This window comes from Lonchura striata, chromosome 1 (genome assembly GCF_046129695.1).
Source record: "Lonchura striata isolate bLonStr1 chromosome 1, bLonStr1.mat, whole genome shotgun sequence".
NCBI lineage: Eukaryota > Metazoa > Chordata > Aves > Passeriformes > Estrildidae > Lonchura > Lonchura striata.
In genome coordinates, this window is record NC_134603.1 from 51,580,697 (window position 1) to 51,606,033 (window position 25,337).

Below are 25,337 nucleotides of genomic sequence, written 5' to 3' on the forward strand. Positions count from 1 at the left end.
CAGCCCAAGAGGATGCGCGGCTGCCCCCAGCAGCCCCCCCGTCGCGCATGCGCAATGCCCGCGCCCTAGTCCTCGTCCCAGCCCCGTCCGTGTGTGGCATCCCGCGAGCCCGTTATTTCCCGTCGCCCTGCGGGCGTCCGCGCCCGTCTCCTTCGGGATGGGGCCGGCCCTGGGAATGGAGAGAGGCGCTGCGCTGCCCACCCCGCCCCGAGCGCTCTGTCGTTGGCAGCGGCACCGCTCGACCGCGTCCCGTGCCCTGCGCGAGGCCCACGTGGGCGGCGCGCGGCCAATGGGAGCGCCGCCGGGAGGGGGCGGGGGGGAGCCGAGCGGCGGCGCGGGGTGTGAGGAAAGGAGGGAGGGAGAGAGGGAAGAAGGGAGAGAGAGGGAGAGAAGGAAGGAAGGGAAGAAAGGAAGGAAAGACAGGAAGGAAAGAAGAAAGAAAGAAGGAAAGAAGGGCGGGTAGGGTGTTCGCAATCCCTGGCGCCTGGAGCCGCGGCTGAGCCTCAGCCCCTGAGCACTGCGGGCGGCACTCGCTGCCCTGCCCGATTCCCCGCGGCCGCGCCGTCCACAGAGACAGCAGCAGCAGGAGGAGGACGCGTCCCGCTGCCGTGCTCCCGAGAGAAGGTAAGGACCGGAGCGCACCTTCCCGGCGCGCGGCGGGGACCCCCGGCCCCGCCCGGTGCCCGCGGGGTGCCGCCCCTTGTCCCTGAGCTGGGGGAGCGCCCACCCGGAGCCCGCCTCGGCGGTGTCAGCGCTGCCGCCGCGTCCCCCCGGGCAGCGGGCACCGCGCCTCCCGCCCCGCTCCGTCCGGCCGCGCTGTCAGCCCGGCAGCGCCGCGGCGGGGGCCATGGCCGCCGCTGTCACCGCCTGGCCCGCCGAGCCTGGCCGCTGCCCCGCCGAGCCTGGCCGCTGCCCCGCCGAGCCTGGCCGCTGCCCCGCCGCCCGGAGGTTCCCGCGGGAGGCAGGGCCGGCAGCGTGCGGGGAAGGCAGTGAGGCGGCGCGGGTGCCGAGTGCGGCATGGCAGTGTACACACACACGCACATAACACACGCGCCCCGCCTCCGTGTCGGGAATTTCGGCTGCTCCCTGCAGCCTCGGGAGTTGGTCCGGCAGCCCGGCCGGATAACGCGTTCCCTGCCTTCCCTGGCAGCGCCCGGCAGCCGCCGATGTGGATGAAGCGCGGCAACTCGCGCTGCACAGGTGACAGCAGGCAACAAAGGAAGGGCAAGGAATGAGAGAATGCCAGGCTCAGTTGCTCAGTTTTTCATTCTAGAGCCTGTCAGACTCTCGAGGTACCATTGATAATATTCAGTCTTGTTTGGTTGGGTTTTTTGTTTCGGTAGAGGATTTTTTTGGGGGGTTTTTTTCCTAAAGACTGTGTATGCAATAAGAAATTAAAGGATTCCTTTTTTACTTTAAACTCCCAAATAAAATAAATATTCTGCACAATCATAGAATCAATTAGGTCGTAAAAGATCCCTGAGATCGTTGAGTCCAACCTGTGACCAAAGACTGTCATGTCAGGTAGACTGTGGCACTAAGTGCTGTGTCCTGTCTTTCTTTAAACACCTCCAGAGGCATTGATTCCACCACCTCCCTGAGCAGCACATTCCAATATCAGTATTATTATTTAATATTAGCATTATCAGGTAAAGCTCCCGTGGAAATTGCCTGGACACTGTCACTGTGTTCCATGCCTTTCTTCTGCAGCCCATGTGATATGGAAGAAAGGGAATATTATGCCCCTGAATTACAAAGTAACTGATGGGATAAAACAAATTTTTAATGGAGAAAAGTGAGTGATGCTTACAGGAGCAAAAAGCTATTGGACAGATGTGGAGCAGTCCAAATGTACTTATGTTCCAGGAAAAAAATGTCTAATTTTGGAATACTATGAAAGGGTGAGATCATCATGTCTATAAGAAATCATTAACTATTATTAAAATAATTCATTTTGATAAATTATTGACAAGCCATGATGTGGAGGTTGGGGGTACTTCTCTCTAATTTTCAAACAGCAAGGGTGTGGGTGTTTTCAGTATGCAAGTTGATCATAGATTGGTTGTCCTCAAGTCTTGGTTACTGTAGGTAGGGACATAGTGAGCTGCTGTGCAGGTGCTATCTCACTGTAAGGAGCCTGTGCTTTCTTTTCCTTCTTCTGCAGTAATCCTTTGCTATAGTTCACTGGGTGAAAGTCACCAGAGCAACAGATCTTCAGCATTGTCTGAAGATGTCAAGGTACTTCAACTGTTCTTTTTATTTGAGGTTTATGCAGGTGCTGGGTGTCTCTTGCTTTTCTTCATTTTTGAGGTGGAAATTCACACTCCCTGCTGACCTTGTGACTTGATCAGCTGGGGACCTTAATCTCACCCTTTGTGGATTTAGTAGCTTTCTGTGCAAGCTTGAGAAATGCTCTGTTCCAATAAAAATTGTAGGGTTTGAAGTACAGCAGAATACTACTCTGGGAAGGTAGTGGTGAGCCCATTGACTGACTGTGTCTTTCTACACTCCACCTTCCCCTTAATAGTTCTACTTTTCTGTATGCGTTTTGCAGGCTAAAATGTCAAGGATGTTTTTCTTGGCACCCAGAGGATCATGATGGCTTTCTTGTGGCAAAGTCAGTTTTTCAGTGTGCAGTGTGTGAGTCCCTTTTCCTATTTCCTGGCTTTTCTGTAGTAATCACTGAGTGTGGGCGGTGATCAGAGAGCCTTTGGTTCTTTCACAAAGATGACAGCTCAGTCTTTCAAATATAAATATTTCTGCCTTTTTATTGCCATCTCTTTGTGTGTTCCTCTCCCACCCAGAGGATTATTCAAAATTGTTTGTGAACTCATAATACTACAGATATTAAAGCTTGGGACATATGTTGTGTAAGAAAGCAAGCCCCGTGCCACAAACTGAAGTCTGTGTGCAGTTTCTTCCAACAGGCTTGCACAACTGGTGACTTCTTAGAGGAAAGGATCTTTTAATAAGCAGGCTAAATGAGTGCTTGTGTGAAGCTTCTGTGTTGGTGTTTACTTGGCATTAGTTGCAGGAGGTACTGCTATGTTACCACTTAACCATAGGAATAAAAGCATACACTGAAAATCGAGTATCTATGCTTACAAATCAATGGTCACCAGTCATTCTCAAATAAACAGTTTCTTTGCACCCTGTTTAAATTGCTAGAAACTCCATAAGCTGTGGCAGCTTTAACTTAACTAGGTGGAAGGTCCTGGATCTCCTTTTTAGTGGAAATATAGGCACCTAGAAATGACTGAGCTAGAACTTCTTCCTCAGTATTGGGCATACTGGCAGGAAAACAAATTGTATTTTTTGAACTGATTTACCATGTTTAGACCATCTTAGGCCAGTGAAATTGCATGAGAGATTTGTGCAGTTGATCCTCTTCAAAACTGGAAAAAACTATTGATCACGAAATATGTAATGATTAACCTGCTACCACACTGTTAATATACAAACTCAGAACAACCTACTTTTGACATTTTTTTGAATCTTACCTTACAAAGTGATGGGCTGGGCATGACTGTTTGGTGTTTCTTCTTTTCTGTGTTCTCTTGCAGATGGAGTATTATAAATGTTGATTGGTCATTTAGTCTCCAAATCAAACTATTTTTTAACTACATCATTAGACTCTACTTAGACTCTAGTGACAGATGGTATGAAATAAATATTAGCACAAACTCAGTCTTGCATTTTGTGTTATTACACTGAATGATTTTATTAACAGAATAACAGAAGTCAGAGCTCTGCTAACATCTTTAGGTTTGTTTTTTTTTTTTATCAGTTCATTATTATTCCAGAACATAGAAAAGTCTTAAAAGTTCTTCTGTAAGCTTATGGGGGCAGTTTCGGGACCTTTATTGCCACCTTACTTAAAGACTAAATATTCATGTAGAGACATGAAGCCCTTGAGAGTATGTCTTTGCCTTAGTTTATTTTAGATTATTTCCCTGGATCTGATGAAGGATCCTTATGTCTGCTGCAACTGCTTTTGTCTTTCACAAGCAACATATGAATAAATGCTCCTCAGGTCCATGGCTTCTACAAAGAGTGCTCTAGGTAGTGATAATGTCACAAGAGGACTGATTTCACACTGGTTTATGTTAAGAAAAGCCATTAACAACATTAGAGACAGAATTAGGGGCTATATTAGAGGCAAAAACTAAAAATGCACTCTGAGGAGAAAAGCTTTACATATTTTCTTCTCTGGTCATCTCCTTTCTATCCTTGAGTAGCTTGCTGGAGATAAAGAGTATTGGAACAACTCTTTCCTTGCCTTGTATCTTATGTTCATGAAGCTGGAAAGCATCAGAGGTAGAAAGCACTTTTTGCCCTCCTCTCTGGTCTTCAGAATGTATTCAGTGCAACAAACCCCAAATAACCCTTACACATTTCCAAGTGTTCTGTGATAGATCTTTAAAAGTTCTGTTTGATGATGGCAGAAATGAGCTTAAAGACATTGCCTATGGTTTTCCTTCTCTTTCCAAGCCTTTTGCATTACTCCTGCTTAATAGGTATCTGGTTATCAAACCTCTCTAGCTCTGTTGGCCAGATAACTTTCTTAGCTGATTCGTGGAAGTGTCTTCCTCTTGTTTGTTTCCTTCAATATTGTCTGCAACAAGCAACTAACTGAGAGAAACCAACTTTCTGTGATGCTCCGTACTCTTTGGCAAACTACTAATCTGGGTTCTTACTACTAGTTTAATAATGAAGGGAAAACAGGCATTTCATTAGTGTTACTGTCTTTCATGTGTGGGTAATGCTAATCTATTAATCTTTTGACTTCAAGAAGAAACTGGTGTCTTGACACTCGTTTTACCTTTTTTAAGCAAATAAAAAAAATCCAGTTATTGAAAATAACTGGTTCTTTGCTTTCCAGTCCCTTTGATTCTCCAGATGACACCATAAAACTTCAATGAAAGTCAACTGCAGTACTCACTGTAGTTTTACAGCCCTAAATAGTTATACTTGTCTGCAAACAAGTATTCTCCTTGTTCTGTTTCTACTTCATCTGTTCCCTTGCTATCTCTTTTCCCCCAGAGAAAGATTATTTCTGTAAAGGAGCTGACAGATTATTTTGTTGTTATTTTTTGTGAGATTTGGCGATGGCCAAGAGGTGGCAATAAAGCCTGTTGAATATGTTGCCTGTCTTCACAATTTAGCCAGGACAAAAACTTCTGTTATCCATTTGTGAACCCATGAGTAAGCCAAGATTGCTTTCTGTCCTGCATCTACTGCTTTAGATTCTTCTTATGAGTAGTAGCACTCCAGCTACCTACTTTACCTGTCCTGAATCCTGCTATGACTGAAGGACTGTGAGTAGGTGTTGGGTCTTCATCTGTTCTTAGCCTGTGAAGGGCTTTTGTGTGTGTTTTAAGTCATGTTCTTTCTGGCAGTGCTGCAGGTAAGTTGAGGATTTTCTTGGTTTTAGATTGACAAATTATCATTAGTTTATGAAGATTTAAATAGAAATTACTGAGGTCCTAGTAATAACATATGGCATAGTTACGAAATCTATTGTCTTGGAGATCTGTAGGTTTCTAGAGGGAAAGTAGATTTCTGTGGAAGGAGTTGAAAATTGTTTGGCAGTACGTTTGCTTATCTTACCTTTGTCGAAGTGCTGATAAACAGGCTTTAAGTTTTATTCTGGTAGATTCTGTAGTCTTTCTTAATAGAAAAGTATTTATTTAGCAACATCTTTAAGTAATAATCTGTATATCAAACATGATGTTTACAACTCCACTTCTCCGTGTACTTTAAAGAGTGTATCATGTTAAGCTACACTGTGCAGGTGTTTCCTTTGAACCCATAGCTCATCCTAAAAAAGACTCAAGAGGAAGCACCTGTGAACATTCAAGTTTATAGACTTGTAGATTAAAAGTGAGGACTAATGGATTTTGCAATAAGTGGTTTTGGCTCCTAAGAGTTCTTGGGCCAGCATATTCTTTTATTTCCCTGGAATAGAATTCCTCTTTGTAGAATCAAGGATCTCCTTTATTTTGAGAGATTATTGAGAATAAAGGGCAATCCCTTCAGGCACTCTGGAAACTTATCTGTGTCTGATTCTGAGAGGCGAGGTTGTTTTTCCATGTAAATGTTTATTTTGACACCTAGGTCTTTCCCTCAGTAGGAATACAATGTTTGCATTCTACACAGTTGTCCTGATACAATTGGAGTATGACACCCATACTCAGAAGATGCACTGGTTCTTCTGGCCAGCTGTGTGAGGATTTCTTAGAATAAATGCTGTCCTAACTATGTAGCATAAGTTTCTGGAGAATGTAGAAGACACAAACCTTGTCCTGTGCTGAATGTGTCAGCAGGTGGAGAGATCAGCCTGTAGCCATCCTGCTGCTGAGGTAAAGAACATTTGCATTTCTGATTCATGGGACAGAATCATGGACTAGCTGAGGCCAGAAGGCCCCTCTGACCTCCCATCTAACCCTGCCATCTAGTTCCCCCCAGCCTCCCCACAGGCTCAGCTAGAGCAGTGTGCTTATGGTCATGACCAGTTCAACCTGGAATCTGGCCCAATACTGCAAGGAAAATATTATGTTCTAATGTTAGTTATTCTGTTGAGATTCCTTGCTGAACTTATGGTTGAAGGCTTGGTAAAGTTTCAGCTGTTGTAGTTGATGTGTTTTTCCTGACTAATTTTTAATAGTCAGAGCATGCATTCTTCTTGTACTGCCTGTGTGTGGTAGTCTTGTAAAGCTGTGGTACATTCTACCAAGTTCTGCTATACAGATTCTTAATTAAGTCATTAAAAAAAAATAAATTACTAATTAGCTGGTTGCATAAGTAAGACTTCTTTTTGGCTGTTAAAAATGTAGTTTCTGATAATTCTTTTTAAAGAAAGGCAAATCCATTTATGCCTTCTGTACATTATTTGTGCTATAACTTAATGGAAAAAGTCTCTTCCGGTGCTTGACTCTGAGTAAGCTTGTGAGTGAGAAACTGAAAGTGAAACAATCTTATTTTCTGTTGCCAAAGGAGAAATACGAAAGGTAGCTGAAGTATAATTAGCAATAAGAGAATTTATTTGGAAATTATTATTTGAATATTGAGAACATCTGCAAAGGAACTTAGTCCTTTTTTTTGATCCTTTGGAATTATTTAAAGAAGAAAAACAATTCTTTCTTCAAGCTGTTCTACTTGTTTTTATTCAATGATTCTTTGCAGAGCAGCCAGCCTGTGTATGAGCAATAATGGTAGTATCCTCCATGAAAAGACAAAGGGTTAATCTGAGAATAGAGAAATGCACTTGAGAATAATACAATACTGACTGATTGATTGATCTTGAATTCTGGCAGCAGTTCAGTTCCTTACTGGCCCACATGAAGGAATGCTGTAGAAATATTCTAAGTGGTTCAGAAGGAATGATGCCCCTTGTCACTATGTGGGAGCCACTTCTGCCACACTGAAATGAGGGCTTATGTCTGACTTCTGAAAGGAAGATTTGTCACCATTCTGGGAGAGGCAGTGTTTGTTTGTTGATAATGCCAGGAGATAACCAGAGATAACCCTATTCCTAAACATTCATTTCTTTTTTACATCTTATCCTTCCCTTTTTGTGGTAGGGAATATGTGTCTATATGCATAAAGAGAGGCTTCAAAACAAGTCTCTCAGAAACAGGGAGGAGTTTCTGCTTTTAAAGAATTCCTAACCATTCTTTAATGAAAATCATGTGAATGTTATGCAAGTTCCACAAGCTTCCAGCTTTTGTACTTCAAGCTGTTCAGTTTAAAATAATTTTTTTCATAAAATGTAATGCTTTTCATGCAGCACTTTTATTGGTTACTGAGAGAAAATTATATGATTGAATGGATAATTGTAATAGAATGGTCTGCCTTTTTTAGCAATATAATACTGGCTTATTTGTAAAGATCCTACCATTCCTGTGCAACCTGGGATGCCATTGTGATATCAAATGTCCTACTGTTTTATGCTTTTCTAGAAAGTCACCTTTTTCCAAGCCTGTTGTGAAAGTTAATAATTACTTAAGACTATGGTTTTCCAAGTTCATTTGTAATATATATATTCAGTCTACATGCTTCGCTACTAAGCAAGCCCACAGCCCTTCAAAAATTTCTCTGAAGTAATGGAGAATTCTATAATCTTAAACTGGTAGAACTGCTGTTCTGAATATATAGACATCTGTATTATTTCTGTATAAATCAGAGTACTTATTGTAAAGAGAGTTCCTTTAATTATTGTGAAGATCCTGTGTGTTCCTTTTATTAAACAATTAATATTTAGGATTTCAGACTTGTGAAACAATTTCTGTCCAAAAATTTAAAAAAGAAATCATGATATTTGATTGTACTTTCTTTTCTTGTTTGTTCAGGTACCTTCTCATCAGTGCTTTCCTTTTCCAACTCTCTGTTTATATAAAATATTTTTTAGGGATCCCTGTTGCAAAGCACCGTCTTCCCTGCTCACATGTTTTCAGGGTTGTGCTATCCTGTTTGTTCAGGCTGTGTTTGTCAGCAGTTTTTTTTTTTCACCCTAAATAACATTATGTAAACAGATTAATTTCTAAGGCTTTTTTTTTCTTTTTTTCTGTTTTTTTAAAAAAGGAAGGAGTCCAGCATCCTAGAAGGGAGCTGTACAAGAGTCATCTGGGAAAAGGATTCATCTCTTCCCTCCTTATTTTGCTTTCTACCTTTCCTCAACACCTTACAGGGTTTTGTTGAAGGTTTCTTGGTGTCTTGGATTGGTCTTGATACAAATGGGTTTACACAGGTTTAGGATCCATGAATCTAAATAATTATTTGAGAGTGTCCCATCTTTTGAAAATGACCTTTCTAGATACTTGGTCTTCAATACTCCTGTGAGATGTTAAAGACTGTCGCACTATTTTTTTTTTTTTTTTTTTAGTTCTTTCCTGTTCAGTTATCCATGTGGAAGAATTTTAAAGGTCATTTATAGATATTTGGGATCCTTCTTCTTTTCCTCTGTCACGCTCTGCTAGTAATTTTTAGGTCTTACATGCCAAACAATATTCAGTTGGTTGACATAGCACCTGCGAGGATATTTTGACAAAATGTTAGTTTTTATGCGTTTTTTGCAGTGTCTTGGGAAGACATAAACAGTAATTAATTCCATATGAGTTTAGAAGTGTGATACCAACAAACTGCTTTGATTTTTTTTTTTCCTCCCATAATTTTGATGAGTGGAGTGACATCTGTAGTGGGAGGATCTCAGAATCTGTTTGAGACTGGAAACTTCAGAGAAAGTAGAGGAAGGAAATGGGAGGAGTGTGTTGCAAAAGAAGAGAAACAAGTGCTTCTTGTCCATATTTGCATGACTTCTTGCTGTGTTCTACTTCTTGCTGTGTGGCTAACCTTTACCTTCTGCTTTGTATTAGAGCAGCATTGCTCTTTTGCCCTGCTGCACACAGCAGAATTGCATCATGAGTTGATGGGGCCTTGGATAATATTCCACTTTAAATTATAAACTATATGAATGTCTGGGGTTAAATGCATTTCTACAGTCTAGGTTACCGCTCTGGGAAGAGTCCTGTGGCAGAAGCTGAAGTAAATTCTCTAATTTAGGAGGTTGCAGGAATAGAGGTTCCCATGTTGAAGGAAGTTGAACATGGACCCTGAAAATTACCTATTTTCAGTCTGGTTTGGATTTTGTGTGAGCTACGGGCTTTTTATGAGCACATGCTAAGTGTTTTCTGCTTTGAGACTGTTTGACCTGCAGAAAGAGTGGTTGCTTGCAGAAGTTGAAAATTAAGTCAGTAGTAGCTATGGTCTAACCAAGTATTAACTACTATCCAATGCAAAATAATCTCAAAAATAAAGTCTTTGATGTTACAAGTGTGGCAGATTGGTCAAACTCCTCACTTCATTTTTTCTTCCCTTCATTATTTCTGTCAACCTAATTTGCCATCTGTAAAACGAAGGAAATAATGCATTTTCATCTTCCAGCAATATTGTGAAAAGAAATTAATATTTGTGAAGGGAGATGGTACGCTCCTTGTTTTGATTTATGAATGGTAATTTCTTTGGAGTTGTCTGGGATAGGTGCTGCTTTTTATTTAGGATGTTGGTTTTGGGGTTTTTTTTTTAAGGTATGGTAGATGTTTTCTTCCCTTTAAGAATGTAGAAATCAAGACAAGCTTAAATAGCAGGAATCATGTTAAAAGTGAGAAATAGATTATTTTTCTCTAGGAGCAGGTTTAGCCACTTCCTGCAGCTGTTTGTGATCATTTGTTCTTTGAAACTTCACCAGGTCTGATAGGTAGATTTTGGAATTTTAGTTGAGAATTTGTGAAGCAGGAAATGCCCAATTTACTCCAGTAAAAGTTTCAGTCCTTACTTGGTTGATATTTAATATTATGTAGTTGCAAGAAAAGCTTTGGGAAGGTGCAGGGTTATTCCTAAAGACAAGCTGTGGCATGAAAGAGGAGTAGTTTTTTGCTCAGATCATGCTGTTACTGCAGCATGATCTCTAATGAGCCATATGTATGAGCCCATAGTACCTTTAAGTCTGAAGTCAGTCCATGTAACACATCTCTAAGACATACTGGCATGTGGTATTTTCAATCAGTGAATAGGATTTTGTAAATTAAATCTTGGGCCAAAGTTCTTTCTTCTTCCACAGTATGCTGCTTGTGAAGTATATGATTTATAGGTGCCTACAGTTAGGAAATTTTGTACTTTCCATACTTCTTTTACTGTGTTTTCCTGCTCAAGTAACAAACTCAGCCTGGTCTGTGTAAAGTTCAACTGAAGTTGAATACGTCTGGCTGACTAGATAACTGAGAGACTTAAACAGACCTCTACATGTCTCTTCCCCTCAACTATTCTTTAATTCTATGTACAGTGAAGTTCTTGTATTCTTTGATAAATAAGTGTTTAGTTAAAATAAAAGAGGAAAAATAAATCTTACTAAAGGTTGATTAGAAAGCTATAGATTCAGTCATGCTCTTTATTAGAGAGTATTTTTATAAAGAAGTTGACAAGTATAGCTGCTACTACTACCACAGAGATCAATTTAAGAGTGTTGTGAAATCTGTGGAACTTGACACTTGAAACCAAGCACAGGTAAACTCAGGCTCTTAAAGTAGGATTATCTATAGGAGCCCAAGAAACTATATAGGCCAAGTGCAACTAAACTGCTGCAAAGGCTTTGTTTCTTTTCTGCATAGGATAGAGTTGTATGTCCTCACTTTTTTTTTTTTCTCTTCCTAGTAGAAATTCCTAGACTATGAGATACATTCCTTATTTTGGTAGGAAGTAGTGGTGAGTTCCAGCTGAAGTATTGGAAAATCTTTCTTGCTGCCTGAATGTTGGCTGTTTTTTAGGGACTTCATCCTATCCCTGTATAGTGTAGTCTGGCATGCGATGAGTAAGTACTTCAGAGTATATTAAAAGCTGTTCTGGAGATTGTGAGTAGTCACTGCCCATGCCTGTTTTACTGTTACATTTTATTTTACAAAGGACACCTTCATAAAATGGAGTTCAAATAAGTAGTTTATTTTGCTTATTGCAGAAAGATTTCTACAATTCGTAGGTTTGAATCTCAGTATCTCAACTTTTCAAATTAAAATGTAGGTATATTCTCTGATAGGACAATGAATCTGTTCTGTCTGTTAGCTAGTATCTGAGGAGTCTCCACAATATATATATGTGTATATATATATATATATACAACTTAGCTCATGGCACATATTTCTGAAATGTATGTTGATTAGGCTGATGCTTTGTTTTCTTCAATATTTTTAATATATCCACTAAAATCTGGTATGGCAAACTGTTGCAGGGAAGAGGTAAGGTGCTGTTTCTAAGATTGCACAATAGGTATAGCAAAAAAGTAGAACTAATCCCAGCATTGCATGTTCTAGCCACAAAGTTGTGTCAAGTATTGTGCAAATCTTGAAGAAAAAATGTAAAAAAAAGAATTTCTCACTTCTGAACCAAGAATGTTTTGTCATATTTTTATCATCAAATGTTGTAAAATCTGCCAAATTTGTGACTCATGTCCGTGCTGGGTACTGCATTTGCACTTAATACAGCAACAGACTGTTGCCTTAGGCGCATTAGTTTGAGACTGTGTTGGAGCTTAGTTCTTTCATCATAACCCGGAATGTGCATGCACTGAACCGTCGCAATTGTGTGAAAAGACCTTGTGAATATTTTCCAAATAAAAATGTTCTTGTCACCTTTCATCCGCAAAAGCCACTGCATATAACATTCAGACAGTGTTCTCTCTACAATACTAAATTGGTGTACTACCTAAAGCCAGTAGTAGTTAGTAATTTATTTGCTGGCTATTGCCAGAGAACTGAATTGTGAGTACAATGAGACACCATGGAGCGCAGGGCAAAAAGAGTCTGGTAAATTGTTCTGTTCATTGTATTTGAAGGTATTATAGTGTGTACCACATACAGGAAGTGGTGATGGTAAAAATACAATCTCAAATAGTACAGTGTACACAAATAGCCTTTTATTTAATCTTTTCTTATGCAGAATGTGTTTTCCTTTGAGCTTGTAAAGAATAATATGGTTCTAGCCTGCAGCAGAAGGCAGGCTTGCCAGTAGGGATGTATTGCAGTGTATATTTAGTCCATTATAGCTGCATATATCTAATGTATTATCAGCTTTTTAGGAAAAATGGTTTACTGTCTAGATTTTGTACCTATTCAACTTTGACTTTAGCACCCAGGGAGTTAAAATGTTCCCTAATCCTATTTAGCAATAATCTGTGCTGGACTACAGCAGCACCCTTAGTTGCTAAATGATTGAGAGGAAGTCTCTTTTGGAGGGATCCATGTAACACAAGAACCTTAAACTATTTCTGCTCAAATAAAGCCTTTAATGACCTTTTTTGTGTCTTCATTGTAGATCAAGTAAACTGCTCTAATGATTATAGAGTAGCTGTGTTGATATAGTTTTCTTCAATTAAGACCTTGGTACAAATATTTTTCTGGCTGTAGTCCCTGAAATTTTGACCTTTCAGAACACTGTTTTGTATAATGTTCTGATGAGATTTTTAAGTGCTTGCTCTCAGCAGTTTCCCATTCTTTACCATCATTTTGACATTTTCATGAGACATCAGCCATGTTTGAGACTTCATTGCAAGTATGTCTGTCCAAGGAGGTAGTGGAAAATGGACCACAGGGATAAACTGGTCATTCTCAGTTTAAACAAAAAGGATATGGAATGCTCATGCTTTTTTATAAGGCATAGGAATGACAAGACTAATGGCTTCTGGTTTGTGTTCTGTAACACAGAAAAAAAGTATTCTGGGGAAAATATATTTGTCTGTTGATCATGGAATCCCCTGTGCTTTCCTCCCAGAGACAATCCCTTCTCAGCATTGTCCTCCCAAGTCTCTCTCTCCACTGCATCCTTGTCACAGTCACATTCTGTCATTTGGCTAATCTGAAGCTTTAGATGTATTTCTGTGTGGGAGATACCAGGTTAAAATACAGACAGAGGTTCTTTTTTTAGACATGGTGTTTAAATTGCACCCCAGAAAAACCTGGTCCTGTGCTACTGGACTTCACTGCCCTCTTAATGTGTGTTGTGGCCTGAATGGTCTCTTTCCTCACAGTACCATATTGCTGGTCTTGTGCATCTTAGCACATCCCTAGCTTCTAAGGGAAGTATCCTGAATAATCTCTTGTTCTGCCTTAAACCCTTTTTTCTTACTGGACACTGTAGGTGAAAAGGTAGATGCTGATCTGATTACATGTTAATTTACCAGGAGTAATTTCATTGTGTAGCAGTTGACCCTGGTTGAGTAACTGTATGTAGGACTGAGTTCCATAAGAAGAAACTGGCAGTGCTGTTAGATCTCCCATAACACATTTGACTTAGCATTAATAATTAGTTAACCTCTCTTTTGGAAAGAAATCCCTTCTCTGAGTTGTTTGCTGAAGGATGCTTTTGTTGTGAAATACTGAAGTCGTTTGCCCTTTCCTGTTAAGAAGAAAAAAGAACACAGAGTGTTAAACTTAGTTAAATGAACATCTTTTTGCTAAAACTCTGCTTCTTACAGGATTTGAAAATATCAGTTTTCTCTATCTTTTTCGTCTTTTGTACTATACCCATTCCCTTTCTCCCAGGGTGTTAACCTCATCTGTCTTTGACACACTCCCACCAGAATGCAGATAACATTTGGTATGGCTAGGCGTGAGCTACCTACATACTTCTTAATTAGTCAGTGTGTGCATACGGGTTGGCCAGCTGGCTTTCTCTGAGAAGAATATGTAATGTTAGCTTTTGCCTGCCTTTCCCTCAGTTCAGCTGTTCTTAGCCATCTCTCTTGTACTCACCCACTAACTTTATTTTTCCTTTGGTGGGCTCTTAATAGCTTTGAGATCTAGATCATACCAGTCATTTCAAAATAAACTTGGAAGGGACAAATTTCTAGGACTGGGAAGGAGGAGATTGTTAAGAGAAAATCAGGTCAGTCTTAGTTTAAATCAGTGACTATCCTCTCTCCTCACTGTAGTTTAGTTTGCTATGTGTAATGTTTTCAGAGCTTGATTCCTCCTAGTTTAAGCTGGGACATGTTTAGGAATTTATTGAACGTGCTCCAAACTTTAATGTGCATTTAGTACATGGAACTGGTCTAGAAGTAGTTCAGAGCAAATCTGCTGAATGTGACTAGTGTAAATTTGGATTTTTATTACCAGCTGTTCCACTCTACAGATCTGCTCTTGATAATTCTTTACTTCTTGATAATTTATATGTAGCCATAGTTGTCATTTTCAGTAGTTTGATTTTATTATAACATTATGAAGCATTCCTGTCAACTATTTATAGCAGAAATTTAGTAGAGTTGATTCACTGTTTCCCAGTCTGGAGTAAATCCTTATTGAAAGAGAGGGATTTTTTTGTTTGTTTCGTTGGGTTTTTTTTGGTTTTTTGTTTTGGTTTGGTTTTCTTCTTCCCTGGAGATGAGGTAAGATATAAGAAATACAGGAAAGCAGAGGTAGTTGAGAAGATTGCTAGATGCCTGCTTTTCAAATGCAGATGCTTTCTAGAGCAGGAGGGTATATGCAGTTTCTTGAAAATTAACTTATCAATTACTGGTATTCTTATAGAAGGTTAATGCTGTGCCCCCTTGCTTTGATGTAGTACTAGCAGGCAGCTAACCTTCAAGATCAGATGTACAACAGGGCTACCAAACAAAACCTTCCCAAAGCATCCTGTAACATTGTCCTGGAGATGTTAAAGGGAAGACACTCTGAACCAGAAAGGAAACAAGTAGTTCAGTGAGCACCAGAACTAACAATGCTTAATTTCTTAGCAATTTGTGTCTTGTTGACTCTGGTAATGTGCAGGTCTCAACTGAAACTTCCCCCCATAACTTAGATAAAAAAGGACAGTGGTTTGCAAAGGCCATCTCAATCTGCAGTTTTCTTACAGGCAGTATGTCATGAAGGTCATTTTTCCCATGTGAAAAACAGTGATGGATTATTTTTTTTATTCTTTTTATCCACTGGTCACCTTTTCCCATGAAAATTGTGAGTGCTTAATAGATTTGAAAATTTCTGCTGCTGTCAAATTAAAAGAAAATCCATCTACAGGCTTGGAAGTCATTAGTGAATCATACATATGCATCTAACACAAACACATGGCCCTTAATTTCTCGGAAGAACAGACTGAAAGATGTAAAGGAGTGAATGACAGTGGCAGTAGCACTGTTGTAGTACTGCTTGAATTCCCCTTTTTTTTTGTACATAGGTAAAGACAAGCTTTTTCATAAGTGCTAGATATAAGTGTATACAAATTAATACAGTAACTTGTTGGCATTAGAGATTTATTATATCACTAGTTTTCTGTAGCTAATTATATGTGAAATTCTGGTGGTTGATGGGATTTTTTTTTTGTTTTGTTTTTAAAATTTTTTTTCTGTCCAGGGCTTTTTATATTAAATAATCCTTGTGTTTTGTCACTGCCCATAGATCTGTCTAAATGCTTACCTTTGTTACTTCAAGGAGAAAATAGAATTTTTAGTTCCTTAGTTGAAAAATGATTGAGAGAAGAGTTCAACAGTATTTCCAGTAGTATGACTCATGATTGGTAATGAATGTGCAGGAAAGATATCCAAACATAAAATAAGTATATCTGATTTTGTTACATACAGAGAAGTTTCTTTAGTGGGAAGCAAATTCTATTTTATTGAAAAGCTTGAAATCAGTTTATTTAAGAGAAAGCACAGCTGTGTCTGTGTGTCAGATGAAAAGCGAGGACACTGCTTGTTGTGACAAAGGAGAATAATTTGAATGTAAAGACTTTAACTTTTAATTTAGTGTGATTCAAAATGTGCCATCAAGATTGTCTAATAAACCAGTAATTGCATTAAGAAATGGCTGTGAGGAAAACTCAAAGCAGACAGATCTAGGTTTCCCTGGAAGACCCTGTTAATATTCTACATTTTCACTATTAATGCAAGCATTCGTGTTTAGAACTTGAGTTGAAATGGCATTGAACTCCAGACAAATGGAAATAAAAGATGAAATGTCAGTGAAATTACTTCTTCCACAGAAAATTTTATTATACACTATGTAATCACCAATTGAATAGTTTGCCAAATTTCTGGCCACCATAGTGATGTTGTAATGATTTTTTAAATATCTACTTTTTATGAAAAGTACTTTTTCTCAAATATGTGATGCATTTACGTCTGTTTTAAATTTTGCACAGTCATTGTGCAACAGCAGTCTGGTACTTGAAACACTTTATGAAAATAGTGCTGTTTGTTAGTCTTACAGTGTGGTGGTTCTGCTTTGATAATCCAGTATGTGACACTCAGTTTTAGTGAACTTCCAAAGCAGGTTTTTTTCCAAAACATATTTGACTTGGGTCAAGAATTTAATGAATTCACTTTTACTTTTGATCACAGAATCAATGGGTCAGGTTGGAAGGGACCACAGTGGGCCATCCCAGAGCACATGGCACAGGATTGTGTCCAGAGAGTTTTTGAATACCTCCAGTGAGGGAGATTCTCTGGTCTCTCTGGATTATCTGTCCCAGTGCTCTGTCACCTGCACAGTAAAGTTCTTCTCATGTTCAGGTGGAGCTTCTTGCATATCTGCTTCTGCCTGTTGATCATTTGAATCATCCTATGCTTTCTGTTTTCATTTACTTCTATTTGTATCTTAAGCTAAATGTATTATTAAAAATACCTTTAATTGAAATCTATTTTGAAGGTGTGTGCATAATCCTCTTGCCCCTATACAATACTTGAGGCTGGGGTTTTTTTGTTCTATCACTTTAAAAAATTGACTTTTGCTGTCCAGGTAAGACATGCAGGGAGGCCTTTTGTGAAGAGCAACTCCTGCTGGTGAGACAAATGAGACCAAGAGAGCCAAGCCTAAGCTAATAAATTTTACTAAGCTCATTAAGTTTGGCTTCTTGCTGTCATACACCAAAGAATGGCATATGAAACCAGGAAAGGAAGAGAAGCAAAGCAGGAATGGAGATAGTTTCAGGGAGTCAGGTAGCAGTAAAAAGGAAGGAAAGGAAACAGCAACATATGCAATGAGAAATATTCTGATTAAAATAATAAAGAAAACTTTGACCCATTGATTTTTTAAAAGTAGTTGTAATCATGATATATATAAATAGGAATTGTTACAAATGAAATTTAGAGAGAGGATTTGAGAGGCTAAATGAGCAAAAGCAGATTTATGACTTGTCACTTTTTAAACCCATGGGAACAGATATTTGCTACTATGGTAATACGCTATGTTTGGTGTAATTAGCACAGTAGTATTCTGTGAAGATAGTAACTTGTTGCTTCTTTTAGGATTAAGGAAAATTTTTGTAAATTACAGGAAACTCAGTGTAGTGTTTCTTTGTCTTCTTTGAACTGGTAACCATTTTTTATTCCTGCAGCTGTTACAAAAACTGACTAAAAACAAAAGGCTTATAACCATGTACTTTAATATTTATTAAAATTGAACAATTGCTCTCTGTATCAGTAAGGCTGCATAAATCCTGTTAACACTCCATAAATGAAGGGAATATGCTAATGTTTCCTGTGTCTTAGGTAAGAGCAGAACAGTATGAGTTTCACAATATTGTATCATGTATTGTAGTGGAGACAAGATTCTGGTTATAGAATGTGAAATTATTTCTAATTAATCTCTTCCTGTTTTTCATAAGCTTGTGGTTAGTGTTAAAAAAACCCAACAAAACAAAAAAAAACCCTCAGGTGTAGAGGAAAACAGTAGACCTTAGTGCAACATTTCCTACGTCTCAGGAATTTAGCTTTTTGAACTTTTCTTCCCCTCCTATTCTGGAAGATTAAGAAAGTAGTGTGTTACACTGTAGTATACAACAGTATTAATCTTAGACAAATATTCTAATTTTCCCTGGTTTAAGTTTTGTAGGGGATTGATGTGTGGGCAGGATGTTAGAAAAGTTTGTTTGAATATCAATGTCTCATATGTCAGGTGTAGTGTGCAAAATAGTTTTCTCAAAGTCACCTGCACTGGATTTGTTGTCGGTTAACTGTGTCAAACCAAAATAGTTGCCATGGTCCTAAAACAGCAGCAAATTCGCTACATGATGATCCCAAAGTCTCGATGATAAAGCAACAAATAGAAGTGTTGCACCTGAAATGATGACTTGATCAGGCATGAAATTACAACAACTCAGTAAGATTTTGATCATGTAAATACTTGTAACAAAATACATCAACTCAAAAAGACCCATAAAAGGTCACCAGCTCTAAAGTGCTGTCAAACGCAGTTTTACCTTTTATGTGACCTTTCCTCTCAGCCATTCTTACAAATACAGTGGCTCTTCCTGCTGTGGAAGAGGCAAGTTGGGCCTCTTCCGTCATGTGAATCTGTAGTGACACTTGTTTGGTATACCATGGAGATGAAACACTACACAGCTCTTGGAGCTTTGTATAGATATATATCTGTCTCTAGAAGTGGCCTATGTAATTGATTTGATAGACAGTGGAAATCAAGGTTTCTAGTTCCAGGTTTAAGCTTTAGAAAATTTTTCTTCTAACAGTTATCTCTTGATTCAGAAAGGATCATAAATAACAAAACTGGACTTTTTTTTCCATACTAATTTGAAATATACCAGGCTAGGAAGCTTTATTTCTCTCCCCAGTGTTGCTAGAAATCTTCATCATCTTTCTAAGCCTTAGGATGTTTAACATGAAGTGTTAAAATACCCAAAAAGGTAAAGCTAGAGGGATGAGGTCGTTTAGCAGCTGACTTGGTGCTTTTTTCATTACACAGTCCCCAGCATCAGCTATGTTAGACCTTTTGGGGTTTTGCCCCAAGGTTTGAGCTGCATGTGAGGAAGATGCTTGAAGCCAGGTATCATTATTATCATCTTTTTTGGGGTACTATTCAGCTCTGCTACCATCTGCAGTAACATTTGTCCTGAAATGACACTGCAGTGTGTATATTTATGTAATGTTGTTTGTTTGTTTTTCAGACACAGGATGAACCCACTGATACAAGATACAACTAGCTAAACAGCTATAAAATGCCCAAATTTGGGTCTACAAAAACAGTTCAAGTTGAAAATTCTGACAGCAATAGCACCATGGTAGAAAAAACAACTGCAAGAAAGGTAAAATTTGTATTAATCCCCATTTAATTTCAGTAATATGAAGTATGTTTCTTGATTTTTGTTGCTGTAATTGGAAGAAATAATTATGAATCTGTGTTCTGATACCTTCAGTATTGAAAACAGTTATACATTTTTACATTTATTTAACTGTAAGTTAAACTGTGGGACATAATTCACCTTTTATTGTAATGTGCAAGTTAATTTAAAAGGAGCTGGATGTTTTGGTTTTATTTGATACAAGTTAGTATATACTCTCCATATCTTAGCTAATTTGAAATCTTCATATACTCACAAGAACAACAATCAGTACTTTATTTTACTGTGTATTACTCTCTGTAACAAACACACAAAACAGGTGTGAAGGCCTGTGACAGAGCACAGACCAAAGATAAACACCAGTTTCCAGTATTCCTTTGTAACAGAGGGGCTTATTCCCTCCTTGAGGGAGGACTTAAAAGCCAAATGCTGCACAAAGCTTTAGAGTAGCATAGCCTCTGTACCAGGGAATCTCATCTAAAAATTGTACAGTCCATTTTTGAGTGTTGGAGAATGAAGGAATATGGGAAGTCCAGTCATGCTGAAGGGTGGTTTGTTGTTTGTAAATATGAAGTATCCCATGATTTTGAGAGTTCTGGAGGCAAGTTTCAAATCATCCAGTTCTCCAGTTTGTCTGCCTAGTACAGTTGTACAATAGACCAGGTGTTTACCTGTGCTACTAATGAGTAACAGAAGCTGGAGTAATCCTCTGCATTGAGACTGATGAGTGACATGTATATGGCCCTAAAGAGAGAGAATCTGTTTGTTTTCCAGCAATCTGTAAAACTGTCTTCCCTAGAAAAGGATTTTGTGTTTGTGTGTGGTAATACTTTTGTGTTGAAATCTGTATTCTCTGCAAGACCATTTGGTGATGAATGGATATAAGACAGGAGAAGGTTAAAAAACAGGTAAAGATTAGAAGATTCAGCATCTACTTGTAACTTTTTATCTTCCAAAAACATTCATAGAAACCTTTAGACCTTTTAGTCTCTTTCTAGTTTGTTTCATTGGTCCCGCTAAAGTGAGGCAAAGGTAATTCTTTCTCCTCATTCTGATGAACTACTTAGATAAGAGGAGGAAGTTAACAGAAAAAAATGGGGAAAGGAAATTGGCTTACTAGTAAAGGGACAAAATAATGTTGAATTTTCTTTTTTTTTCTATTTATTCTGGTCTTTGTTTGGATGTGGTCAAGTTAATTGAAGTGTCATTCAGTAATTTAGGGAAAGAGTAGGGAATGGAAGTTCGACAAAGGCTGTGAATATGGAATCCCAGTGATAGACTGATCAAGTTGATATCAAAAAGTAAGCTGATAAACTGCTTGCACTGTTCTATCCAATGCTGCTCACTGGTCACCCTGGTACAGTGGACAGCTTGAGATTAGAATTATGTAGGGTTTGGTTTGGAATGCCATGATACAAAACAATGTGTAATATAAGATCATAAATAAAAATGGAGAATTAATATTATTAATGGAGAGTATAAGTGTTTCAGTTAATATTCCTGTATTCAGGTTTTTAGCATAATAAACAGAGTTGTTGTATTTTTGAGAACTGAATACATGATTATGTTAAATAGTCACTTAAACTGTCATGTACCTGTTCTCTAATGGACAATTGTCAGAAGTGTTCAACTGGCTTTTGACTAATCTGCACTCTTCAGAGTGGATTAGGAAAGATAGAGAAAATATTGCCAAAATGTCATAATTTAGATTCAGCCAAGAAAATTATTCGAAATCTGGCAGGCAATAGGCTAAGAGCAAAGTGCAAGTTTGAACAACACAAAGTCATCAAGGTAAATCTGTACTACATACATGAACATAGAGCTCTGAAGTAAAGATTGACCAGGCCAAATCAATAGCGATAATTTTAATGAAGTATCTTCAAAAGGTAGTGGAAATATCTGTAAAGCAAATAAGGATTTTTCTCAGTGCATAAGCATGTACAATCATGAATTTAAAAGTTACAGTTCTTAAATCATTAGAATTATTAAAAATGTTAGGGAATCATTAGCTAATGTAATTGATGTTAGGGACTGCTAAGGCCTAGTGTGGAATAATGTTCATAAAAACAATGCCTCTTACAAGTGAACAGTAATGCTGAGGGATACCACTCCATTAAAAAATCCTCATCCTTCACAAAATAAAAACCATAATGATCTAAATGGCATAAGACTATTCCAATGGTTAGCATAGGATAAAAGAAAAAACACTTGCAGGGTTTTATTTCCATTTCATAGTTTTTACACTGTTTAGCTGGTTTTAATTGTGCACTTTTGGCTGTTGACAGAGAAATATAGTGAAGTTACTGTTCTTATTATTAGATATAATCTTTCATATTTGTCCAGAAATTAATGCTTATTATGCAGCCCTAACAACCAGTGAATAGCTATGTGAATCAACTATGTGTTTAGGTCTTCTGAGAACTCAACAACCCATTAGAAATAACATTGCTGTTAATAGGCTGAGTTTATATAATTTAGGGTATATGTATTTTTTTATTTCACTTGCTCATCTGGCAAGCATTAAAAAATAGTACAAGTGTATACGGCAGCTAGACCATCTAATATTTTCATGAGACACTTTGTTAACATAGGAACATGATGAAATTTTAATTTATCCAAATTTATACTTATATGGCCAAACTCAGGAAGTAAACTATGGATATCTCATCCAAAGGAGAAGCACATTTGGAGTTTGAAAGAATTAATTCTCTCCTTGGAAGACTACAACAATAGTGCCCAAAACCATTTAGTACCATACAGAATATGCTTCAGTATGTAATTATCTTTGATAGGCAGAAAAAGAATGCTTGTTCTCCCAGGGCTTAGTACATCTGCTAGATTATATGGCTCTCTGTTGTCTCCTTTTGTGCCTTGTCATTGATTGTAGCAATACCAGACAATAGAGCTGGAATGGGATATCAAGAAATTGTCCAGACTGCTGTTTGTTAGCCTTCTGAGACAGTTCTTGTGGAACAGATTAAAAATGTGTTCCTCATCATCCTCCAGTGAGGCATGCATTAAACGTTGAGACATGCAGATCCAGTTCATGCATTTGCCCCAGAGTAGAATAAGCTGTCCTCAGTTCCTGACAGATGTTTGCCAGACCTTTTCTTTAAAGGCTTGCCTGATGGAAATTCCCGTCTCCTTGGGCAGTTTATTCTGATACTTAATTATGCTGACTGGCATAGAGTTAGATACTTAGTAGAAGGATAAATAACCTTTGGTAGTCTCCTGTTGCCGTCTAAAGCCATTAAATGTTCTCTAGCTGTAGTGGCCATGGAAAGTATGTAACACTTTTCACTTTGCGGCAGTAGTTTAGTTTTCTGAACATCAACACGTCTTCAGTGTTTTATCTGATTAGCAGTTTTCACTTGAGATTAATTAACCTCTTTAGGAAGTTCATAGGATTTACAGATTATTTTATAAAAAATGTGAACTTCATTTTAGGTTGCTTATATGGGTCACATTAAAGTAATGCAACAGATCTGTTGATGCTGAGTTTTGAACCTTGTCTTGGACTCTGAGAAAGAGATGTCCATGCTGTTGCAATGACCAGGAACAATTGGAACAGTGAATGCTCCCTCTTGAGAATGGAAATTCTGGTCTAACCTGCAGGGTGTCCACTTCCTCTTCCTACTTCTACTTCCTCTACTTCCTTTACTTGAAGTTGAATCCAGGAAGCCATTAAGAGTTTTCTATCTTCTAACACAGCAGTACAGTTAATTATTTGCATCAGTTTGTAGGACCTTGGTTTTATCCTGGCTTTTCCTATTTTGTTTTTTATTTAAGACTGTTTTTCAAATCAGCCAGTCATTTTACATTTGCCTTGCCAGGGCTCTTTGCTTCTTCCTCTCTTTCAGTTGTGATGATGTCTGCATATCTGATTGTATCACTATTTCAGCATTGTCACCAAAAGTAATAAATAGGATCAACTTTGTACAGACTTCTCAAACACCGTGTTCATTGCATCTTTTAGATTGGAAAGTCCACCACTGAATGCTGAACACTTATTTCCATGGTAGCTAAGGAACAAAATAGTCTCTTTTTCTTCAGTTTCTGTGTATTCTATGCATAGCCTTTTTTTTTAAATTTTCTATGTGTTCTTATTTATCTGAAAGTATGCATTTTGAAATGTCTCTAATCCTAATTAGATTATCACAAAATTAATTTTCAGTCATTATTCAAACACTAGTGCATCAGTCATATTTAACATAATACATATAGGTAATTTAAGAATAAATGTGAAGCTGTCAAATTACTTAAGCAGCATGTGACTCTTTGTGAGCACCTACTGATGTATTTTACTGAGGATTGCCCCCAAAAAAGGAATTATTTTTAAAGATTACCAACTGCAAAAAGTTGTGGTTTTTTGTTTGTTTTTTTTTCTACTAAACAAGCTGAAACCAATGTTTTCTGCTTAGGAATTCTAAATTATTTTAAATTCTAAATTAGTTTTTTAGTTCATCCCTTCTATTGCATAGTACCTAGCATAAAATAATATTCTAGAAAAAAAAAAAAATTATGCCACTTCCACCATATTGTGGGAAATTCACATACATAGTAGAAATAATTGGTTTGTTTGAAACAAGGGATGAGAAATCTATTGATGAGGTTGGGCTCAAGTGAGAGACTTGTGTGTGTGGTGGAAAAGATGGGGAGAGGCTTAATGGAGTTTGGATCTGCTCTTGCCAGCTTAGAGATGCTTTTGGAAATTATGACTTGCGTTAGATGGATTAACTTCTTTCATAAAAAATACCACAGGCATTGTATGTTCCAAGGGCCCAAGGGAGTCTTAGGGGTTTGGGTTTTTAGATTTTTTTGTTCTAGCATGTAAAAAAAAGAAAAGGAGGAGGGTGTTTTTTCCTTTGGGGTTTTGAAGGAGAGTTGGCTTTGGTTTTGGTGTGTGGGTTTTATTCTAAAAAATTTGGAATGAAGAAGATAGGTGTTCTCTGAGGGCAGCAAACTTTACTCAGGAATTCTGTTCATACAGACTAATGCCTTCTTTGTAATTTCCCTTGTACAGATATTTGTCTTCTGAAGGTTATAGGGTTTTTTTACAGGTTCTTTTTCTAATCACTTCTGCCTAATTTATGGCAACATTTTAAACTCAGCATGTCAGATGATATCTTCCTACCTGTGTTTGGTTTTTCGGAAAAAAAATTTAAAAGGTGCCTTTGAGAACTGTAACTCTACTTTAAGTTATTTTTTAGCTTTCCTCTAATCTGAATATATCTTCAGAATTACCAAGGACCAATCTTTTGGTTTTCAGTGATTGGCAAGGCAGTGTATGTTCTTCTGCCTTTAGGAAGTTAATCTATTAGTAACTTCATCTGATCATGTGTTAAGAATGATATCAAACTCTGGAGTTGTGAAGCTGATAGAGAGGAGAATTGTTTCTGCAGCATGTATTGTACAGAAAACATGTCTCTGCATTGCAACTCTATTGGTCGCTAAGATGATGGGTTTTCAGAGGGTTCTGTCAAGCAGCCTTTACAGTAACCTAGTATCTTTTGCATTCTTTCCTCCTATATTAGTGAAGTAATCAAGTATAAGTTAATTGTGAGCCTGTTTGGATTTTTCTCTGTTTACTTCAAGTATGGGTTATAAGCCAAAATCTATAGATTTATGCAACTCAAGAATCCAAGTAGCTTGTACCTTTTTTTCATCTAAATTTGGTATCAGTTTAAAACATTTCTTCATAGATTTTTCTCAAATGAAACATTACA

The 25,337-nt window shown here is 38.1% G+C and overlaps 1 protein-coding gene across 2 annotated transcripts in view; it reads left to right on the forward strand.

Annotated features, from left to right (window-relative positions):
- The first annotated feature begins 297 nt into the window (after window positions 1-297).
- ANKRD12 (ankyrin repeat domain 12) overlaps window positions 298-25,337 on the forward strand; it is a 59,112-nt gene continuing 34,072 nt past the window's right edge. The window contains exons 1-2 of one of the 2 annotated variants that reach the window (XM_021525174.3): window positions 298-624; window positions 19,438-19,575. In XM_021525174.3, coding sequence (XP_021380849.2) covers window positions 19,489-19,575 — 87 coding nt within the window. In that variant the 5' untranslated portion in view covers window positions 298-624; window positions 19,438-19,488. Of the gene's footprint in view, window positions 625-19,437; window positions 19,576-25,337 lie in introns of those variants that run through there. The other variant, XM_031504005.2, reaches the window with a different exon arrangement.